Source organism: Poecile atricapillus, chromosome 33 (genome assembly GCF_030490865.1).
Source record: "Poecile atricapillus isolate bPoeAtr1 chromosome 33, bPoeAtr1.hap1, whole genome shotgun sequence".
In the NCBI taxonomy this organism is placed as follows: Eukaryota; Metazoa; Chordata; class Aves; order Passeriformes; family Paridae; genus Poecile; species Poecile atricapillus.
In genome coordinates this window covers 490082-510226 of record NC_081281.1, presented here as the reverse complement: position 1 = coordinate 510226, position 20145 = coordinate 490082, and the positions used below count along the sequence as shown (strand labels likewise).

The window sequence follows — 20145 nt, the reverse complement described above, 5'->3', positions numbered from 1 at the left end:
GATGGCACAGGGGCTTTTCTGGAACATTCCCCCAGCGTCTGAGGGAGATGTTGGCAGAGGAACTTTTCCGGCTGGGGGTCTCCAGTGGGATGACGCTGGTTTTGATCAGTTGTGGGTGATGTTTTTGGTGAATTTGGCTGCTGGATGTGGCCGGCACATCCCACCCCTCCATGGGGACATCCCCCTGATCCCAGGGACTCGTGTCGGAGCTCTGCCAGCCGGTCCTGGGAGGTGGCACCTCCCAGCAGCTGGAATTGCTGCCTGGTGACAACCCAGGGCATTGGCAAATGCTGTCCCCCCAGTCCCGGGGGGATCCCAGTGCCCCACACGGAGCCCTCCCAGTATTCCCAGTGCCCAGCAGGAGCTGCTCAACCCCAGTTTGTCCGGAGGGGGCTGGGGAGGAGCCCCAGCATTCAGATTTTTGGCCATTAAGGTTTTTGGGAAGTGGGAATGGCAGCGGTGGTGAAACATTTCCCGACCAGCCCGGGAACCGCTGCCAGGAAAAGACGGAATTGCAAAAGAGGGAGACAAAAGGTTTGGGATGGGGACGGGCAGGTCCTTGCCGGGAAAGGGACACGCAGAGGGACACGGGTGACCCGGCAGGGACACGGGTTGAGACAAGCCTGGGGATGTGTGAGGGCGTGGCTGGGCCACGTGGGGAGGGGACAGGGACACCTGTGAGCCGTGGGGACAGAGAGGGGACAGGGACACCTGTGAGCCATGGGGACAGGGAGGGGACAGGGACACCTGTGAGCCGTGGGGACAGAGAGGGGACAGGGACACCTGTGAGCCATGGGGACAGAGAGGGGACAGGGACACCTGTGAGCCGTGGGGACAGGGAGGGGACAGGGACACCTGTGTGCCATGGGGACAGGGACACCTGTGAGCTATGGGGACAGGGAGGGGACAGGGACACCTGTGAGCCATGGGGACAGAGAGGGGACAGGGACACCTGTGAGCCATGGGGAGCAGGGACAGGGACACCTGTGAGCCATGGGGACAGAGAGGGGACAGGGACACCTGTGAGCCGTGGGGACAGGGAGGGGTAGCTGGGGAGGGAGGGAGGGAGGGAGGGAGGGAGGGAGGGAGGGAGGGAGGGAGGGAGGGAGGGAGGGAGGGAGGGAGGGAGGGAGGGAGGGAGGGAGGGAGGGAGGGAGGGAGGGAGGGAGGGAGGGAGGGAGGGAGGGAGGGAGGGAGGGAGGGAGGGAGGGACAGGCGCTCACTGTGGCTCCTCCTGCTGCCATTTGCTGCTCCAAATCCCCCAAATCCCCCGGAAACCGCGCGCCCAGACAGCGCTGCAGCCCCGTTCTCTGGGGATCCACTGAGCCTGGAGGGATGGATTTGGGTTTTTCTCCTGAATCCTGGAATCCCGGGATCACAGGGATTGGAAAAGCTCCGTCATCACCTCAGGGCTGTGCCCCAAGCCCGGAGCTCCGGGAAGCGGCTGCTCCGCAAACCGCGCCCCGGGCAGGAACGCGGCCGAAACCCGGCGGCACCGGGGCTGGGGAGGGGGCGAGGGTCCCGCCTGCCACGGGGACAGCTGGGGGACAGACCCCGATCACCGATCACCGCGATCCCAGCCCCGGCCTCTCCCCGCCCGCCCGTCCCTGCGGGTTCCGCAGCTCCCGGGAGCGCAGGGCAGCAGCGGCCGGGCACGGCTGACTCAGCCCGGCGTGGCTGCCGGGGAGCGGCCCCGGGGGCGGCTCGGGAGCCCTCGGGGAACGCAGAATCCGCCCCGGGGCAGAGCCAGACCCAGCCCGGGATCCCTCCCGGCCCGGCGGAGGGCGAGCGGGGGCTTCCCCCAGCCACAACCCCCGCGCCCCGGGGAGAGACGGCACGAAACGCTTCGTTTGAATCAAAATTTATTGAAATGGCATCGGGAGGACAACGGGAAGGTCCCAGAGAGCGGTGGCAGGGCCCTGCCCTCACTTCCTGCGCGGCATCTTGTCCGGCAGGTCCTGGAAGAAGTCGTTGCACATCATGGCCATGCAGGCCAGGAAGGTCACGTACTCCTGGAAATCCACCTCGCTGTCGCTGTTGCTGTCCAGGTTGCTCATGAGCTTCTGTAAACTCGCCTCGCTGGTTTGTTTCTGCCAGGGGGGGGGGGGGAGGGAAAAACGGGGCGTTAAACTCGTGGTTTGCGCGTCCCGGAATTCCCGGGATTCCCGGGATTCCCTGGGGATGTGGCGCTTACGCTGAAGCTCGGCAGCTCCTTCAGGAGCAGCTCCTTCAGCTCCGCCTTGCTCAGCTTGTACTTGTCGCCCTCCTTGCCCGAGTACTTGTGGAAGGTGGCGACCATCACGGCCAGCGCCTGCTCCAGGGGACACTCCATGGCGACAGCGGCAACCTGCGGACACAGGGACGGGACACCGGAGTTTGGAATCCTCAGGCCCCTCCCAGCCCCCAGAACATCCCGGGATGCGCCCTGGTTCTCCCCCGCTTCTCCCCCCGGTTCTCCCCCGGTTCTCCCCCCGGTTTCCCCCCGGTTCTGTCCCCGGTTTCCCTCGGTTCCCTCCCCGGTTCTCCCCCCGGTTTCCCCCCGGTTCCCTCCCGGTTTCCCCCGGTTCCCTCCCCGGTTCTGTCCCCGGTTTCCCTCCCCGGTTCCCTCCCCGGTTCTCCCCCGGTTCCCTCCTCCCGCTCCGGCCGTGCTGGGACACTCCCGAACAGAGGGAAAAGCGGGGAGGCCGCAGCCCCCTCGGCAGGGAAGGATCTCAGGAGCTTTTCCAGCCCTGGCAGGTGAAACCCAAATTCCAGCGGGAACCTCCCGCTCCCTGCCGGGGGGATGCGGCAACATCTGGAGAACATCTGGAGAGGGCAGAGAGGGGGAGAACGGACTCACCGAGAGATCGGACGGGACACGGGAGGACGGGAGGGAGGAAGGGGAGCCGGAGCCAGGCCCTGGAATTTATACCCGGCCTGGACACACCCGGCCGGGGCGGCACCGCCGCTCCCCAGCCCGCCCGGACCACGGCTGGGAAAGGAGAAAAGGAGGAGAAAGGAAACCCCGGGAGCTGCCACGGGGGCTGGGCTGGGTGAGGAGGAGCGAAACGTGCCCGCGGGGCTGGCCAGGGACCACCTGGGCCGGGAGAACCCCTGGGGATCCGGGGCAGGTGGCGCTGCAGGTGCCACCCGCGCCGCTTCTGGCAGCGTCCCCAGGGATGTCCGGGAGCCAGCGGGGCTCGGCCGCGGGGGTGCTGTCGAGACGAGGTTTTTTTGTTGTTTTCCAGTCGCCTGGCAGCGATTTCTGTTTCCCGTCGCCGCTCCCCGTTGTGTAACGGAGCTGTGGCGGTGGCGGCGTGGCCCGGGCACGAGTGCGGGGAGCGCCGGGAACCGGCTCCTTCCAGCCCCGAGTGTCCCCCAGCTGCCGCAGGGACCGGAGCGACAAAAACGGGGACAAAAGTCCCACCCTGGGGGGATTTGGGAGCTCACCAAGCCCCCCTCGGCCCCTCCCCAGCTCGGGGGGGGTCTGTACCTTTTGGCAGGAGAAGCGCCCGAGGTTGAAGCTCCTCACCCCATTAGCGAGTGGGAATTTGTGGGAGTTACTGGGAAGGGCAGAAGCTCCGGGGGCTCTTTATAAAGGGGAAAGTTTGGAGCTCCTGGAAGGACCTGGAAGGGCTCAGGAAAGAGCTGGAGGATTTGGGGACGGGGTCTGGCAGCTCTGCCCCGTTTTTGGGGGGTTTTACAGGCGGGATTGTTTCTCTGGAAAGCCGAAGAGCAGCTTTGAGGGTTTCCCAAAGCAGCCCCGAGCTGCCCGGGGTGCTTGGGGGAGCTCCCAAATCCCGGGGGATGCGGGCACCGGGGACACGCTGCGGCTTCGTGTCCCCCCAGCCCCGAGGTGTCACCCAGGGCACCTCGTGGCCACCCGAATCCTCTCTGTGCTGGCCTGAAGCGCCCCGAACCCTCCCCAGAACATTCGGGCTGGGGGAGGAACGTCCAAGAGCTGTTTTTGCTCAAACTTCTCCAAAAAAAAAACCAACAAAAAACGCCAGGGCTGAGCCGAGCAGTGGAAAAACCCAGGGAGATGGAGGAAGGGATGAGTCAGACTGTGCCCGCTGCCTGGAGCGGGGAGAACCTGAACAGAACCCCCAGAACCCCGCTGGAACCGGGGAGAACCTGAACAGAACCCCCAGAACCCAGCTGGAACCGGGGAGAACCCGAAGAGAACCTCCAGAACCCAGCTAGAACCTCTAGAACCTGAAGAGAACCTCTAGAACCCAGCTAGAACCTCTAGAACCCAGCTAGAACCTCTAGAACCCATCTAGAACCTCTAGAACCTGAAGAGAACCTCTAGAACCCAGCTAGAACCTCTAGAACCCAGCTAGAACCTCTAGAACCCAGCTAGAACCTCAAGAACCTGAAGAGAACCTCTAGAACCCAGCTAGAACCGGGGAGAACCTGAACAGAACCCTGGAACTCAACTGGAATTGGGCAAAAATTGAACAGAACCCCCAGAATTCAACCAGGAGTGGGCAGAACCTGAACAGAACCCCCAGAACTCAGACTGGGATTGGGCAGAACCTGAACAGAACCCCCAGAACTCAGACTGGGATTGGGCAGAACCTGAACAGAACCCCCAGAACTCAGACTGGGATTGGGCAGAACCTGAACAGAACCCCCAGAACTCAGACTGGGATTGGGCAGAACCTGAACAGAACCCCCAGAACTCAGACTGGGATTGGGCAGAACCTGAACAGAACCCCCAGAACTCAGACTGGGATTGGGCAGAACCTGAACAGAACCCCCAGAACTCAGACTGGGAAGAGACCCCAGAAGTCAGGCGGGATCGGGGAGAAGCTTTTATTGAGATCTCGGGCCATCAGCTTCACTTCCTGCGGTGCTGCTTGCTGGGGTCGTCCTTGAAGAACTCGTTGAAGCCCATGGTGATGCAGGCCAGGAAACAAACGTACTCCTTGAAATCCACCTCGTTGTCCTTGTTGTGGTCCAGGTCGTTCACCAGCCGCTTGAACTCCGCCTCGTCCATTTGTTTCTGCCAGGGGAGAGGGTTTGGGGTGAGGGGCTGCCCCTTCCCACCCCCCTGCCCTGCCCCAGGGAGGGTTTTCCCTTCGCCTCTGGGAGGAGTCCCCGGCAGTGCCCAAAAGTGCCCAAAGATCCTCCCGGATGTGGGAAAATTTGGCCAAAAATGTAAAAAAAATTTAAAATCGCCTCCCGGTTGAAACCACAAGGCAAAGAAAGGGAAGTGGGGGTTAAAAAAAACCAAATATGATAAAAAAAAAATATAAATGGAAATCGGGATGTGATTTCCTTTGTTGAACAAAATATATCTGTGGGTTTAAAAATTAAAAAAAAATTTCATTTGGGGCTGCGCCTGCTCCAGCTGAGCCCCTCGGGCTCTCGTCCTTCCCCATCCCCGGGGGATGAATCCATCGGGTTCCACTCGGGGAATTTCAGAGACCCCCCCGGCGCGGGGGTGTCCCCGAGGGTGTCCCGGGGGCGTTCCGGGGGTGTCCCCGGGGGTGTCCCTGGGGTGTCCCGAGGTGTCCCCGGGGGTGTCCTGGGGGTGTCCCGGAGGTGTCCCGGGGGTGTCCCGAGGTGTCCCCGAGGTGTCCCGAGGGTGTCCCCGGGGTGTCCCGGGGGTGTCCCCGAGGGTGTCCCGGGGGTGTCCCGGGGGTGTCCCCGGGGGTGTCCCGGGGGTGTCCCGGGGGTGTCCCCGAGGGTGTCCCGGGGGTGTCCCGGGGGTGTCCCGGGGGTGTCCCGAGGTGTCCCCGGGGATGTCCCCGGGGGTGTCCCGAGGTGTCCCCGGGGGTGTCCCGGGGGTGTCCCGGGGGTGTCCCCGGGGGTGTTCCGGGGGTGTCCCCGAGGGTGTCCCGGGGGTGTCCCGAGGTGTCCCCGGGGTTGTCCCCGAGGGTGTCCCGGGGGTGTCCCGAGGTGTCCCCGGGGTTGTCCCCGAGGGTGTTCCCGGGGGTGTCCCGGGGGGGTACCGGGGGTGTCCCCGAGGGTGTCCCGAGGTGTCCCCGGGGGTGTCCCCAGGGTGTTCCGGGGGTGTCCCGGGGGTGTCCCGAGGTGTCCCGGGGGTGTCCCGGGGGTGTCCCGAGGTGTCCCGGGGGTGTCTCGGGGGTGTCCCGGGGGTGTTCCGGAGGTGTCCCCGGGGTGTCCCCGAGGGTGTCCCGAGGTGTCCCCGGGGGTGTCCCCGGGGGTGTCCCGGGGGTGTCCCGGGGGTGTCCCGGAGGTGTCCCGGGGGTGTCCCGGGGGTGTCCCGGGGGTGTTCCGGGGGTGTCCCCGAGGGTGTCCCGGGGGTGTCCCCGAGGGTGTCCCGAGGTGTCCCCGGGGTGTCCCGGGGGTGTCCCCGGGGGTGTCCCGAGGTGTCCCCGGGGATGTCCCCGGGGGTGTCCCCGGGGGTGTCCCGAGGGTGTCCCGGGGGTGTCCCGGTGGTGTCCCGGGGGTGTCCCGGGGGTGTCCCGGGGGTGTCCTGGGGATGCCCCCGAGGGTGTCCCGGGGGTGTCCCGGCGGTGTCCCCGGGGTGTCCCGGGGGTGTCCCGGGGGTGTCCCGGGGGTGTCCCGGGGGTGTCCCCGAGGGTGTCCCGAGGGTGTCCCGGGGGTGTCCCGGGGGTGTCCCCGGGGTGTCCCGGGGGTGTCCCGGGGGTGTCCCCGGGGTGTCCCGGGGGTGTCCCGAGGTGTCCCCGGGGGTGTCTCGGAGGTGTCTCCGGGGGTGTCCCGAGGTGTCCCCGGGGGTGTTCCGGGGGTGTCCCGGGGGTGTCCCGAGGGTGTCCCGAGGGTGTCCCCGGGGGTGTCCCCGGGGGTGTCCCGAGGTGTCCCCGGGGGTGTCCCCGAGGCCACTCACGCTCCCAAAGACCGGCAGCTCCTTGTTCAGCAGCTCCTTCAGCTCCGCCTTGCTCAGCTTGTACTTGTCGCCCTCCTTGCCCGAGTACTTGTGGAAGGTGGTGACCATCACGGCCAGCGCCTGCTCCAGGGGACACGCCATGGCCAGCCTGGGGACAGACACAGCGGGGACACCCTCAGCACCTCCCCGGCTGGATTTTGGGGTGCTGCGGGGGGCTGGGACTCACCGGCTCAGCGCGGATCAGCTCCCCGAGGTGTCGCGGTGCCTCAGCCGGTACCTGCGGGCATTTATAGCCCGGTGGGGCTGGCACGGCCCCCCCGGCAGCCCCGAGCCCCCCGCCCTTCCCAGCGCCTCCTCCCCGCTGCCGGTTTCGCCCGCGCCCCATTTTTGCCTAACGAGCTGTGTGATGCCATTAGCGGGAGGTGTGGGGTGCCCGGCACCCCTCGGGGTCCCCCGGGCCAGCGGGACCCCCAAAACCCCCCGGGACCCCGGGACGGGGGGCGCGGAGCTCTCCCAGCCCGGTGACCTCAATGCCGGCCGGGATTTGGGGCTGTGGAGGTGACACCGGGTGTATTTGGGGCTGTGGAGGTGACACCGGGTGTATTTGGGGCTGGAGAGGTGACACCGGGTGTATTTGGGGTTCTAGAGGTGACACCGGGTGTATTTGGGGCTGGAGAGGTGACACCGGGTGTCTTTGGGGCTGGAGAGGTGACACCGGGTGTATTTCGGGCTGTGGAGGTGACACCGGGTGTATTTGGGACTGTGGAGGTGACACCGGGTGTCTTTGGGGCTCTGGAGGTGACACCGGGTGTATTTGGGGCTGTGGAGGTGACACCGGGTGTATTTGGGGCTCTGGAGAGGTGACACCGGCTGTATTTGGGGCTGGAGAGGTGACACCGGGTGTATTTGGGGCTGGAGAGAGGTGACACCGGGTGTCTTTGGGGCTCTGGAGGTGACACCGGGTGTATTTGGGGCTGTGGAGGTGACACCGGGTGTATTTGGGGCTCTGGAGAGGTGACACCGGCTGTATTTGGGGCTCTGGAGAGGTGACACCGGGTGTATTTGGGGTTGTAGAGGTGACACCGGCTGTATTTGGGGTTGTAGAGGTGACACCGGGTGTATTTGGGGCTCTGGAGGTGACACCGGGTGTCTTTGGGGCTCTGGAGGTGACACCGGGTGTATTTGGGGTTGTAGAGGTGACACCGGGTGTATTTGGGTCTGTGGAGGTGACACCGGGTGTATTTGGGGTCTGGAGGTGACACCGGGTGTATTTGGGGCTGTGGAGGTGACACCGGGTGTATTTGGGGCTCTGGAGGTGACACCGGGTGTATTTGGGGCTCTGGAGGTGACACCGGGTGTATTTGAGGCTGTGGAGGTGACACCGGCTGTATTTGGGGTGGTCCCTGTCCCCCAGGTCCCGCAGCAGCTGCCGGGGGCTGAGCTGAGCCCGTTCTCGTGGCACAGGGGGACAGCGGTGACAAGGAGGGGACACTCGCTGGCCTGGCACCCCTGGGGGGTCGGTGCCGCCCCACCCTCACGGGGGAGGGAACACCCCGATCCTCTGGGATCTGTGGGATCTGTGGGATCCTCTGGGATCATCTGGGATCTCTGGGATCCTCTGGGATCTCGGGGCGTCCTCTTAGAGGGACAATCGGGACCTTCCGTGTCCCCCCCAGGTCTCCTGCAGGGCCGGGGAAGGGACAGGAGCAGGGGACGAGCTCCCGGGATTGTTTCAATGGCTCGCTGGGCGCTGCCGGTGCCCGCCCCGAGGGTCCCTCCCGGAGAGACCCCGAGGCTCCGGCCCGGATCTCCGGGGTCCCGGGGGAGCCGCAGGAGCGGAGCCCGGCCCAGCCCCGCTCCCCCCGGGCTGAGCCACACCCGAACCTCGCCCCGCGGGGATTCCTCGGCCGTGACTCAGCCCGGCCCCGCCCGCTCCCACGGGCACGGCCCGGTTCGGCTTCTCACGGGACCCCGGGGCTGCTCGGGGGGGAGGCGTGGGCAGGGGGACCGGCAGGACCCCCGGGGCCTGGGAGGGGGTGCAGGGGGGTCCCGGTGCTCGGAGTGGGGGCGCTCGGGGCCTCCCCCCCACGGCCGAGCCCTTTCCCGGTGGAAAATCCCCAGGAAGAGCCCGAGCTGCGGGCCCGGGGTCCTGCCCAGCCCGGGGGTCCCGGGGGTCCCGGGGGTCCCGGGGGTCCCGCGGAGCTCTGTCCCCACCCCGGGCGGGGGTCGTGTGATGTGCAGGGCAGGAATTGGGGCTCGGGGATGTGGGGCTGCGCTTCCCCCCCTGCCCGAGACCCCCCTGGGGACCCCTCCGGTGACAAATGTGGCAGCGGTGTCTGCTGACACCCCGTGGTGGCCCCGGACAGCCCGGGACCGGCCTCGTCACCGGGAACAGGGCGGGGACAGGGCGGGGACAGGGCGGGGACAGGCCTGGGGACCCCTCCGCCCTCTCAGCCCCCCGGGAAGGCAAAGCCTGAGCGTCACCCGCTGCTCCTCCGAATTTTATTGCTGCAATAAATAACCACGGTGGTGTCACCCGGCCGGGACCGCGCCGAGCCCCGGGCAGGGCAGGGCAGAGCCTCGGGCGGGGGGGAGAAGCGCGCTTTGCCCAAGGAGAGCCCCCCGTTTTCAGGGGGAGCCCCAAGGGGAGAGGGGGAGCTGCTCGTGATGGGATTTCTGCCAGCGGAGCGCTGAGGACAGACAGAATTCCCGAGCCAGGCGCGGGGGGAGCCTCTCCCTTCGAGGAAGAGGAGGAGGGCAGGGCAAGGAGGAGCCCCCCGACGGCCTCGCACCCCAAACCCCACCCCGGGGGGGTCCCGACCCCGTCCTGCTCGGCAAAGGGGGCTCGGGGAGGGCACAAAGCGGGGGGCTCGGAGGAGCAGGGGGGGTTCCGGGGGGGTCCAGCGGCCGCTACTTGGTGTGTTTGACACTCTGCTCCTGCTGGCGGATGATCTGCGCGATGGGGCTGGCGATGCCGCCTATCAAGGTCCAGTACTCCTGGAAGCTGATGCGCCCGTCCTTGTTCTCATCCAGGTCGCAGATCAGCTTGTCGGCGGCGCGGCGGTTCCCGGTGTCCTGCGGGACACAGCGGGGCCGCTCACACCGGGGACACCCCTGGGGACACAGCGGGACCCCCGGGAGACCCCCGGGCTCACCGTCAGCATGTGGTTGAGCTCGCGGCTCAGCATCTTCCGAAAATCCTTCTTGCTGATGCGCCGCGGGTTCTTGCAGCAGCAGCAGCGGCTCGAGTACTTGTCAAAGTTGTTCACCAGCACCTGCACGGCCCATTCCAGCTCCGTGCACTCGCCCATGGTCGCCTGCGGGGGCGGGAGTCGGGTGAGACCCCGCTGGGGTGGGCGCGGGGGTCTCCACCACGAGCCCCCCGGCAGGCGGAGACCGTCCCGGCGGGGAGGGGAGCACCCCACGGCCGTGCTGAGGGGGGGTTCTCATCTCCCCACATCGCTGCTCCTGCAGAATCACCCCCCAAAATCCTCGGTGCCAACTGTGCCTGCCCCACAACTCCTGGGTGCCCTCCCCACAACTCCTGGGTGTCCCCTGCACCAGCCCCACAGCTCCCGGTGCGCTCCCCACAACTCCTGGGTGCCCTCCCCACAACTCCCGGTGCCCCCGGTGCCCTCCCCACAACTCCCGGTGCCCTCCCCACAACTCCTGGGTGCCCCCGGTGCCCTCCCCACAGCTCCCGGTGCCCTCCCCACAACTCCCGGTGCCCCCGGTGCCCTCCCCACAACTCCTGGGTGTCCCCTGCACCAGCCCCACAGCTCCCGGTGCCCTCCCCACAGCTCCCGGTGTCCTCCCCACAGCTCCCGGTGCCCTCCCCACAGCTCCCGGTGCCCTCCCCACAGCTCCCGGTGCCCTCCCCACAGCTCCCGGTGTCCCCGGCCCGCCCCGCCCGCCCCCCGGGCCCGCCGCCCCCGCGCGTGGGTCGGGCCGGTAATTCTGGCCCCGGGGCCGCGGGGCTGAGCAGCGCCGGGGCCGCCCCGTTCCCAGAGCTCATTAGGGAGGAATGGGGCAGGAATTACCAGCCAGCCCTCCTGTTGCTTCACGGCTCCGGGAACTCCCCGGCGGGGCAGGTCCCGGCCTGCCGAGCCCCTCCGAGCCCCGGCCCGGGGTGTCCCCACAGCCCCGGGTCCCCTCCGAGCCCGGTGTGTCCCTGCTGTCCCCGCAGCTGTCCCCAGCCAGGAAGCTCCTGGCTGTGGCCGGGCCCGGCAGGATGGCCCCCGTCACATCCCGGTGGCGAGGGGACGGAAACTGCGTCACCTTGGCCGGACCTGGCTCTTTCCTGCCCCGTCGGTGGCCGGGACTGGGGGGAGCTGGGGGGAGCTGGGGTCACTTCATCCCTTTGCTTCCAGCCCAGGGGACAAGTGACCAGCTCAGGGACAAGTGACCAGCACAGGGGACAAGTGACCAGCTCAGGGACAAGTGACCAGCTCAGGGACAAGTGACCAGCACAGGGGACAAGTGACCAGCACAGGGGACAAGTGAGCAGCACAGGGGACAAGTGACCAGCTCAGGGGACAAGTGAGCAGCCCAGGGGACAAGTGACCAGCACAGGGGACAAGTGACCAGCACAGCAGCGGTGGCCGCACGGATCTCGGAGGGTGCACAGGGGTGGCCCAGCACTGTCCCCGCTCTGGGGACATCAGCACAGGCTGTCCCCAGCCCGGCTGCTGGCTCTGGGAGCAGGCGGGACCTGCCCCGTGCCAGAACTTGGCTCCTTTCCCTTCTCCTCGCCCTGATCCAGCCCAGCCCCAGGCCGAGGTGACACCGGGAGGTGACACCGGGCTCGGCCCCGCTCTCGCTCCTTGTCCCCACGTGCCTCAGCGTGGCCCTGTGTCCTCCCGAGCCATCGCTGTCCCTGTGCTGTCACTGCCCCGGGGTCACTCCATCGGCCCAGGGCTGGGGACTGTCCCCAGCTCTCAGGATTCGGCCACCGCGGTGGCTTCGGGGCTGTCCCAGCGCCGGCAGGGAGCCGCTCCCGGGGATCCCGGCCCGTGAACCGGGGGAGTTCGGCAGCACCGGGCCAGGAGCAGCCCCGGCACCCCCGGCACCCCCTGAGCTCGCCCGGGTCCCCACGGGTGTCACCTGTCCCTGCCACCAGCGCCCGGCCCGGCCCTGGGGCACCGCGGCTGCTCCGCCGGTGACTCACGGTACAGCCCCGGGGCCAGCCGGGGGCACCGGGACACCGGGGTGGCACACGGGGACACCGGGGTGGCACACAGGGACACTGGGACACCGGGGTGGCACACGGGGACACGGGTGGGACACACAGGGACACCGGGGTGGCACATGGGGACACTGGGGTGGCACACGGGGACACGGGTGGGACACACAGGGACACTGGGGTGACACACAGGGACACCGGGGTGGCACATGGGGACACTGGGGTGGCACACGGGGACACTGGGATGGGACACGGGGACACGGGTGGGACACACAGGGACACTGGGGTGACACACGGGGACACTGGGGTGACACACAGCCCCAGCTGGGTGGGATGGGCACGATGGGGCTCTCCAGCAGCTCCATTCCCACCACCACGGTCCCACCGCTCCTTTCCCCTCTCCCTGTCCCTCCTCGCCCGGTCCGCAGCGCCCAGAGCGGGGACAGAGCCGGACCCGGCCCCAGCGCTCCCCGCCCGCCTCCCCCGCTGCCAAATCCCCTTTTCCAGGAGCCAGACCCCGCTGGCTGCCCCCAGCCGAGCTCCGCAGCGCCAGGGAAGGTCCGAGGGTGCTGCCGCTGCCGTTCCGGACACCCCGGGGCTCAGCCCGGTCCCCCCCGGTGACCCCGGCCGGTCCCTCCAGCCCGGCCCCGCTCTCAGCTGCCCGAGGATTCCAGGAATTTCCACCTCCCGACCTTGCAGCGGCACATCCCGGGGCTCCTCCCGGTGGAATATTCAGCCCGAGGCCTGGTTCCCATCCCGGGGGGAACGGGAATTCCCCCGGGAGCCTCACCTGCATCCTCCCGGGGGTCCCGCTGTGTCCGTCTGTCGCCGCTGTGGCCTCGCGGGCGCTGGGAGCCGATGTCGCCGCTCTCTCCTTACCTCGCACCCATCCCTCGGGCCCAGCCGGGTTTTTAAGGAGGCTCCCACCCCTCCCTGACGTTCCCAGGGCGTTCCCAGACCGGCGCTTACCTGGGAAATGGATCCCTGGGATTGCGACACCGGGACGGGTCGGAGCGAGCAGGGACCGGGCCCCGGCTCCTTCCCGGGGGCCGCTCGGGGTTTGGGGTGACGGGAACTCCCCAAAAGGCTCCACGGGGCGGGGAGGGGGCGCAGAATTCCCTCCCGATCCCAGCGTTTGGAAATCCACCAGTGACAACCCAGCTCATCCATCCCAGCCATCCCCAGCTCCAAACCCACCCAAATAAAATCCTTTATTTGAACCAAAACCACTTGTTCTGCCGGCTGGAAGGGGCTGACACGGGTTTGGGGCTCTGGAAGCCCCTGTCCGGCACTCGGACATCTCTGACTGGGACAGACGAGGCTCTCCCCAGCTGGGAGCTGGGCTCGTAAAGTCCCATCCATAATTAATTATCCTCTGCAAATTGCAGGCCTGGTGTCTCCCAGAGCGATTCGATGGCGAGATGAGATCCCGGCCTTATCGGGGAGGGCACATCTGGGGATGCAAAGGAGGAGGTGATTTATGACAGGCGGGAGCCACCGGCTCCCCTGGAGCTCCCGTCCCGGAAAAAACGTGTCACGCCAGCTCTCCCCCGGCCTCTTCCTAATCTCGGTCGGGAGGAAGCAAACCTGTTCTGGGCCGAGATGCTCCTCTGTCGTGGCGTTGATGCAACATCCCGGGAGGGTGGGAATCCCTCCCGGACCCTGCAGGCAAACAGCTCACGCCTGAATCACGGCCTTTCATCGCCCTGCTCCCCTGGCAGATGTCACAACCACATCCAGGCCCTTATTTTTACAAGGCATCCAGGGCGTGTGCGTGCGCTCGGAGCAGCCGCGAACCGGCCCGGCCCATCCCAGCGCCCCCGGGACCCCGGGGAGCTCGGGGGTCCCCCCAGCACCCTCTGGACCCCGGGGAGCTCGGGGGTCCCCCCGCTCCGGCTCCCCCAGGTGAAGGTTCGGGAGGTGTTCGGTGTCTCCTGGATGAGCTCCGCACCACGGGAGCCTTTCCAGAGGTGCCAAGCGCTGGGTTTGGGGTGTTTGGTGACCCCCGGGATGGGTGTCCCGGTGCTGTGCCCTCACCGAGGGGCACCGGCCGTCTTGGCACGGGCTGGGCTGCTCCTGTCACCTCCAGAACATTCCAGATACGCCGGAGACTCATCCAGGCCGGCTCACGTCGCAGGAATTGTCACCTCAGTGTCCCAGCAGGGCCGGGGAGCCGGGAGTCCCCAGTCCCGGGGCACATTCCCAGCCTGGCGCAGGGAATTGGGGATGGGAACTGGATCGGGGAGCCCCGGCTCCCCTTTCCCCCCCATCAGCCCGACCTGACACATTTCCTGTCTCCAATTAAACGCTCGCCACACCTTTCTGCCTAATTTCCATCTATTTATTTCCAAGGAAGGAACAATAAATAGTCATTCCCGTTGTGAAATCCAGCTGAGAGCAGACAGGGGCTGGCTGTGGCCGAGCCGCGGTGCCGGAGCTGCCGCCGGCCCGGCAGGACCTGTCCCCTGCCCATTCCCGGCTCTTATCGCCTTTCCCCAGCCTCGCATCGCTTTGGTTTTTCCCCTCTCGAGGTGACCGAGGCGCTGCTGAGGTGCCCACGCCCTCTCCCTTTTTGGGACAATCCTTTTTAGGGTCCCCGCTGCGTCTCCGGGGTGCCCACAGCCTCCTCCAGGACACGGAGCTGGGTGGGAAAGGCCTGGATGGCAGAGGAAAAGTGGGAAAACCGGGTTCTCCAGCGCGTTTCCTCACTCTCCGTGCGCTCCAGCGCCGGAGCCAATGGTGAGGCGCAGCTTTGTGGCATTTTCTCTTTCCCAATTTGCTGTAATTGCACCCAAATCCCACATTCTCCCGGCACGGTTGGGATCCCGCTCCCGGCCGCCCTTGGGTCTTCCCAAACCCGGAATTTCGGGGTCTCCCCTGAGCTCCCTCCAGCCCTGGAGCCGCATTCCCAGATCCCAAATATCCGGAGCACCACGGGGACCGGCGGGCGCTTGGGATTTGGGAATGTGGAGAGCCCTGGGATGCTCACAGGGGTCACAGACCCCCAGGGCATCCCTTGTACCCCCAGAGCATCCCCTGAACCCCCAGAGCACCCCCAGAGCACCCCCAGAGCATCCCCTGTACCCCAGAGCCCCCCCCAGAGCATCCCCTGCACCCCCAGATCATCCCCAGAGCATCCCCTGTACCCCCAGAGCATCCCCTGCACCTCCAGACCATCCCCAGAGCATCCCCTGTACCCCCAGAGCATCCCCTGCACCCCCAGACCATCCCAAAGCGCTGACCCCAACCCACAATCGCTGCGGCCCCGACCCCCTCCTGGCCCCCCAAAGACAAAACGAGCTCACCCCATCCCGCTTTGTTTGGGTTTTTTGGGGGTTTTTTTCCCCCAGTGTTTTTTCCTTTATTAATTTATACAAAAACGGTCGCGAGCGGCCCAAGCTGATCCCAGCCCGCCCCTGCCCCGGGGCCGGGGTCCCTGGGGATGGGGAGCACCGGGAGGGCAGCACATCCCGGATCAGCCCCCCAAAAACCGGGGGGGCGGCAGGGAAGGCTCCCGGCCCCTCCCCAACCCAGCCAGGCCCACGGCGGAGCCCCCGGAGGAGCCGTGGGGGTGACGGGACACAGGGCTGGGGGGCCGAGCCCCCCACATCCGAGGGGGATCGGGGGAAAGGAGCCGAGTCCCGCCCGCCGCGGGGCTCCGGGGCTGCGGGAGCCGCTCCCGGAGAGTTCCCGGGGCCGCGGGTGGGACAAGGCCGGGGATGGAGGCAAAGGACGGGGAGGGGATCCGGGACCCCCCCGCGCCACCTCCCCGGGCATGGGCAGAGCTGGGGGTGGCAAGGGAGAGTTCCTGACGGGAAGGAGAGCAGGGATGGAGCCGGGGAGGGGGATCCTCGGCGCGGGAGGAGTCGAGACCCGGCAGGAGCGATGTGGCTTTTCGCAGGCGCATTCCCGGCGGCCTCTGGAGCTTCCAGGAGCAGAGCCTCAGACCTCGGGCGCCTTCCCGACCCCCACCACCCTCTACTTCCTCCGGCAGCCCTTGGCCGCATCCCCCATCATGTCCCAGTACTCTCCGAACTCCAGCTTGGCCTCGTTAGGGTCTCCCATGCATTCGATCTTCTCTTCCAGGGGTCCCACGCACTGCAGAGAGAACATCGGGGTGATGGGGCTGGGGGCTCCCGCCAGCAGCCCGGGACCACCCCCAGCTCCTCCTGCCCGCGGCCGGGCTCTGCCCTCACCTTGCCCAGGTGCGGCAGCTTCTGCACCACCAGCTCCTGCATCTCGTTGGGGGTCAGGTACTCCTTCTGCCCCTTCACGGCGTAGCAGTGGAACTGGCTGATGACGGTCTCGATGGCCCGCTCCACGTCCGTGAGCTCCTGGCAGTCCTGCGGGGGGCACAGGGGGTGAGCGCCGGGGGGACACCACACCGGGGGGGTGGGACACCTCCGAGAGGGGCTGGGACACCTCCGAGAGGGGCTGGGACACCGCACCGGGGGGCTGGGACACCGCACCGGGGGGCTGGGACACATCCTCGGGAGGCTGGGACACCACACCGGGGACTGGGACACCTCACCGGGGGGCTGGGACACATCCTCGGGAGGCTGGGACACCACACCGGGGACTGGGACACCGCACCGGGGGGCTGGGACACCGCACCGGGGGGCTGGGACACCGCACCGGGGGGCTGGGACACCGCACCGGGGACTGGGACACCGCACCGGGGGGCTGGGACATCCCGAGGGTGGACAGGACCAGCCCTGAGCGGGCGGGACACTCCCCGAGCCAACATTTGATCCCTGCACAATCCCGGGATAAATCTCCCGGTCAGCACGAGGCCCTCCTGTGCAGATGTCAGGCAGCCTCCGCATCCTCCCTGTCCAGCTGTGAGCCCCCATCCAGCTGTGGCACCTCCCTGTCCAGCTGTGGCACCTCCCTGTCCAGCTGTGGCACCTCCCTGTCCAGCTGTGAGCCCCCATCCAGCTGTGGCACCTCTCCCATCCAGCTGTGAGCCCCCGCTGCCCACAGACCCCCCCGGAGCTCTCCACACAGATGTGAGGCCCCCCAGATGTCGCTCCCCTGGCCCGCAGCGGCTCTGCCCGGCTGTCACAGCCCCTGCAGGTGCCACCCGCTGTCCCCCAGCTCTGTCACCCCCCCCAGACGCGCTGTCCCCGCCCGGGGCCCGCCAGGCTCAGCCACCCCGGCGTCTCTCGGGGCCGTCCCGACTGGTTCTTCCTCTCCTCCATCGCTCAGGTGGCGATGGCAGAGTGACTCAGTGCCCGCGGTGGCGCCGGGACGGGGCCCGGCAGCGGCCCGAGCCCCTCTCCCACCCCGCAGACCCCGGTCCCGGCGGGGTGGGGGGCTCAGAACAGCCCGACCCCCGCTCCCGGCCGCTCCGGGCCGCTCCTGCGGCTCCGTTTGAGGGAAACGCCGGTGATTCACTCAAATCTGCGGCTTCCCCTGCGAACGCCGTGAAACCGCAGGCGGTGATGCCCAGCGGGAAGAGCCTGGCAACCTCCAGCGCCTCAGCCCGGCGCCCCAAATCCTCCACAGGTGCAAAGGGGTGCGGGGTGGGCACCTCCCGGTTGAAAGCAGAGGGAAACAGGAGCTTTTCTGCCGGTGGGCATCCTCGGAGAGGCTGCAAGGAGCGCGGGCAGCTCCCGAAGGTCCATCCACGGGAGCAGGACAGAGCCGCCTGCTTCCCCGAGCTTTCAAGCGGCTCCACAGCACCCGGTGCCCGGCCTTGCCAATCCCCAAAACAGCCCCCGGCTCCTCCACGGGCTCTGAATCACGCCGTGCCCGGGGCTCCGAGGCCGGGGCCGTGCGGGGTCACCCCCAGCCCCGCCGGGGGTCCCGGTGCCGCGGTGTCCCCGCCGGGGGTCCCGGTGCCGCGGTGTCCCCGCCGGGGGTCCCGGTGCCGCGGTGTCCCCACCGGACCTTGCGCTTCTTGCGGCAGTTGCACTGGCCCATCCTGCTGCTGGCGGCTCCTCGGGGGCAGCTCCGGGGGTCTCTCCGGGGGTCTCTCCGGGGGTCTCTCCTCTGCCGCGGGGTCCGGGGGAGCTGGCGGGGGAAGGAAGCCAAGCTCAGCTCTCGGCTCGGGGGGAGCCTCCTCTCCTCCGGCGCCCGGACTCCTCCTCATCCCCGAGCGGAGGGCGAGGAAGGAGCCCCGGGATGGGAGCTCCGCGGCTGGAGCTGCCGGGACACGTCCCCGGCGTCCTCGCAAGTCGTGGCAGAGCCGAGCGTGGGAGCGGAGGGGCCGGGGGCGCGGAGCCCCCCGTGCCGAGGCTCGGGCCGTCACTTACCTGCAGCACGGGCTGTCCCAGGTGTGCGCGGGCTGCGGCGGGCCGGGGTTTTATACCGGGGAGGTGTGAGTGGGAGCTCCGTGGTGCAAGGCGTCTCATTTGGGAGCCTGGCCCGGAGCCAGCGTGGGGCCGGGAAACGCCTCCTTCCCGGCCGCACCGGTGCCTCCCCACATCCAACCGGGCCCGGCACGGCCGCGGCCCCGCGTGGGAACGGCCACCGGGCCCCGCTCGGTCACCCCCAGCGGGATTTCACCGCGGCCCAGGGGTTTGGGAGCCGGGCGCTGGGAGTGGGGGCATCCCCCAGGCGGGATGTGCCGGGGGATGTGCCGGGGGATGTGTCACCCTGTGTCGCCCTGTGTCGCCCTGTGTCGCCCTGTGTCGCCCTGTGTCGCCCTGTGCCACCCCAGAGCCCGCACAACACGATGAGCATCGATGGCGCGGAGCTGGCGGCATCTCCCGAGCCTCACCCCGGCCACGGCTCTGCCCCCCGCGCACCCCAAAGGTGTTTGTGGCACCCCAAAAGCCAGACCAGCGCGGGGACACTTTGGGAACGGCCCCGTCCCAGCCAAGGAGTGACCCCAAGGCGGCACCGCGGGGCTGGGCCCGTCCCCAGCGCGGCCACCACGGGGAGGAGACGGGGGCTCAAATCGGGAGCCCCCCAAGAACAGCAGCGATGCTCAGGCTGGGGGAAAAACCTCTTTTATTTGCGGTTCCGCAGCGGCCCCGTCACTTCTTGGCGGCTTTCTCCCTCCGCATGGCCCTGGCCAGCTCCCCGATCAGCCGCCAGTACTCCCCAAATCTCAGCTCCTCGTCATTGTTCACGTCCAGCTCGCTCATCTTCTCCTCCAGAGAGGGCACGTCCTGCGGGCAGGGCACGGGGGGAGGCTCGGCCGCTTCCCCTCCCCAGACACCGGGCTGGGGGGGATTGCGGAGCGGAGACACCGGGAGCGGCCCCGCGGTTCGGGGGGGACCCCCGGGGACCCTCCCCTCACCTTCATCAGGTTGGGCAGCTGGAGCCGCACCAGCTCCTTGAACTCGCCGGCAGTCAGCGTGCCCTTCCTGCCCTCCTTGGCGGCGAAGGTGACGAACACGGTGACGATGCTCTCGATGGCTTTCTCCAGCTCGGTCAGCTCGCCCGGCTCGCTGGGCTCGGCCGCGGCCATGGCACCGGACACAGCCCGGGGCTGCAGGGACACGAGCCCGGAGCGGTGTCCCGGGGGGGATCCTCGCCCCCTCCCCAGCCCCCCGAGCCTGCGAGGGCTCAGCTCGGCCCCGCGGGGCTCAGGAGGGTCCCGGGGTGGCGAGGGGCAGCAGGGCCCGGCCATGGGACGGGGACACGGGCAGGGGCCAGGGGTACATCGGGGGTCGGTGCCGCACTTACCCCCTGGCTGCGGGCAGGCGGAGGCCCCCGGGAGGTTTCGGGGGGCTCAGGAGGTTTGGGGAGGTTTCGGGAGTTTTCAGGAGGTTTTATAGCCGCGCCGCAGGAGGGGACAGCGCAGCTTTTGTCCCCCCCTCCCCTCCCGAGGCGGTGTTGGGTTTCCTGGTGCGGCCGGACGGACGCGCAGACACCGCCCGGGCGCCGCCGTCCGTCCCTCCGTCCGTCCCTCCGTCCGTCCCTCCGTCCTCTGCTCCCTCCCCGCCCGGGCACCGGACCAAACTCGGGCCGAACTCGCCGCGGCCTCGGCGGCGCCGCCCGGGGACCTCCGGAGGGGCCAGGACGGGACCGCGGGCAGAGAATCCCCCGGAGCTGGAGCATCCCCCGGGGCTGGAGCATCCCCCGGGGCTGGAGCATCCCTCGGACCTTCCCCAGAACCACGCACAGGAAAACTCCCGGAGCCGCTCTCAGGATGGGAAAGGCCTCCGAGATGATGGAATCCAAACTTTGAGGGGCACTCCAAGGGTGCAGG

The 20145-nt window shown here is 68.1% G+C and overlaps 5 protein-coding genes across 7 annotated transcripts; all 5 read right to left on the bottom strand.

Annotated features, from left to right (window-relative positions):
- Positions 1–1845: 1845 nt before the first annotated feature.
- Positions 1846–2977, bottom strand: LOC131590549 (protein S100-A4-like). The gene is made up of 3 exons (XM_058860703.1): positions 2840–2977; positions 2195–2347; positions 1846–2090 (listed from the first exon to the last, which is right to left on the bottom strand). Exons 2-3 carry the CDS (start codon positions 2330–2332, stop codon positions 1926–1928), a joined length of 303 nt encoding a protein of 100 aa, XP_058716686.1. The 5' UTR covers positions 2333–2347; positions 2840–2977; the 3' UTR covers positions 1846–1925.
- A 171-nt stretch (positions 2978–3148) lies between these two features.
- Positions 3149–7798, bottom strand: LOC131590548 (protein S100-A4-like). 2 transcript variants are annotated; one of them, XR_009280108.1, is made up of 3 exons: positions 6800–7798; positions 4386–4987; positions 3149–4185 (listed from the first exon to the last, which is right to left on the bottom strand). XR_009280108.1 is itself a non-coding variant. In XM_058860702.1 (2 exons), exons 1-2 carry the CDS (start codon positions 6938–6940, stop codon positions 4823–4825), a joined length of 306 nt encoding a protein of 101 aa, XP_058716685.1. In that variant the 5' UTR covers positions 6941–7798; the 3' UTR covers positions 4266–4822. The 2 variants fall into 2 exon arrangements, 1 of the variants encoding a protein (XP_058716685.1); XM_058860702.1 differs by lacking the exon at positions 3149–4185 and having other exon boundaries at positions 4266–4987.
- A 1484-nt stretch (positions 7799–9282) lies between these two features.
- S100A16 (S100 calcium binding protein A16) lies at positions 9283–12925 on the bottom strand. Of its 2 annotated transcripts, none has more exons than XM_058860700.1 (3): positions 12772–12925; positions 9955–10116; positions 9283–9874 (listed from the first exon to the last, which is right to left on the bottom strand). In XM_058860700.1, exons 1-3 carry the CDS (start codon positions 12775–12777, stop codon positions 9710–9712), a joined length of 333 nt encoding a protein of 110 aa, XP_058716683.1. In that variant the 5' UTR covers positions 12778–12925; the 3' UTR covers positions 9283–9709. The 2 variants fall into 2 exon arrangements, with proteins under 2 accessions (XP_058716683.1, XP_058716684.1); XM_058860701.1 differs by lacking the exon at positions 12772–12925 and adding an exon at positions 10840–11026.
- Positions 12926–15945: 3020 nt separating this feature from the next.
- On the bottom strand, positions 15946–18550 carry S100A14 (S100 calcium binding protein A14). The gene is made up of 3 exons (XM_058860698.1): positions 17874–18550; positions 16178–16324; positions 15946–16079 (listed from the first exon to the last, which is right to left on the bottom strand). The coding sequence occupies exons 1-3, from the start codon at positions 17904–17906 to the stop codon at positions 15960–15962; spliced, it is 300 nt and encodes a 99-aa protein (XP_058716681.1). The 5' UTR covers positions 17907–18550; the 3' UTR covers positions 15946–15959.
- A 75-nt stretch (positions 18551–18625) lies between these two features.
- On the bottom strand, positions 18626–20009 carry S100A13 (S100 calcium binding protein A13). Its single transcript, XM_058860697.1, has 3 exons — positions 19620–20009; positions 19231–19422; positions 18626–19099 (listed from the first exon to the last, which is right to left on the bottom strand). The coding sequence occupies exons 1-3, from the start codon at positions 19992–19994 to the stop codon at positions 18965–18967; spliced, it is 702 nt and encodes a 233-aa protein (XP_058716680.1). The 5' UTR covers positions 19995–20009; the 3' UTR covers positions 18626–18964.
- Positions 20010–20145: the final 136 nt, after the last annotated feature.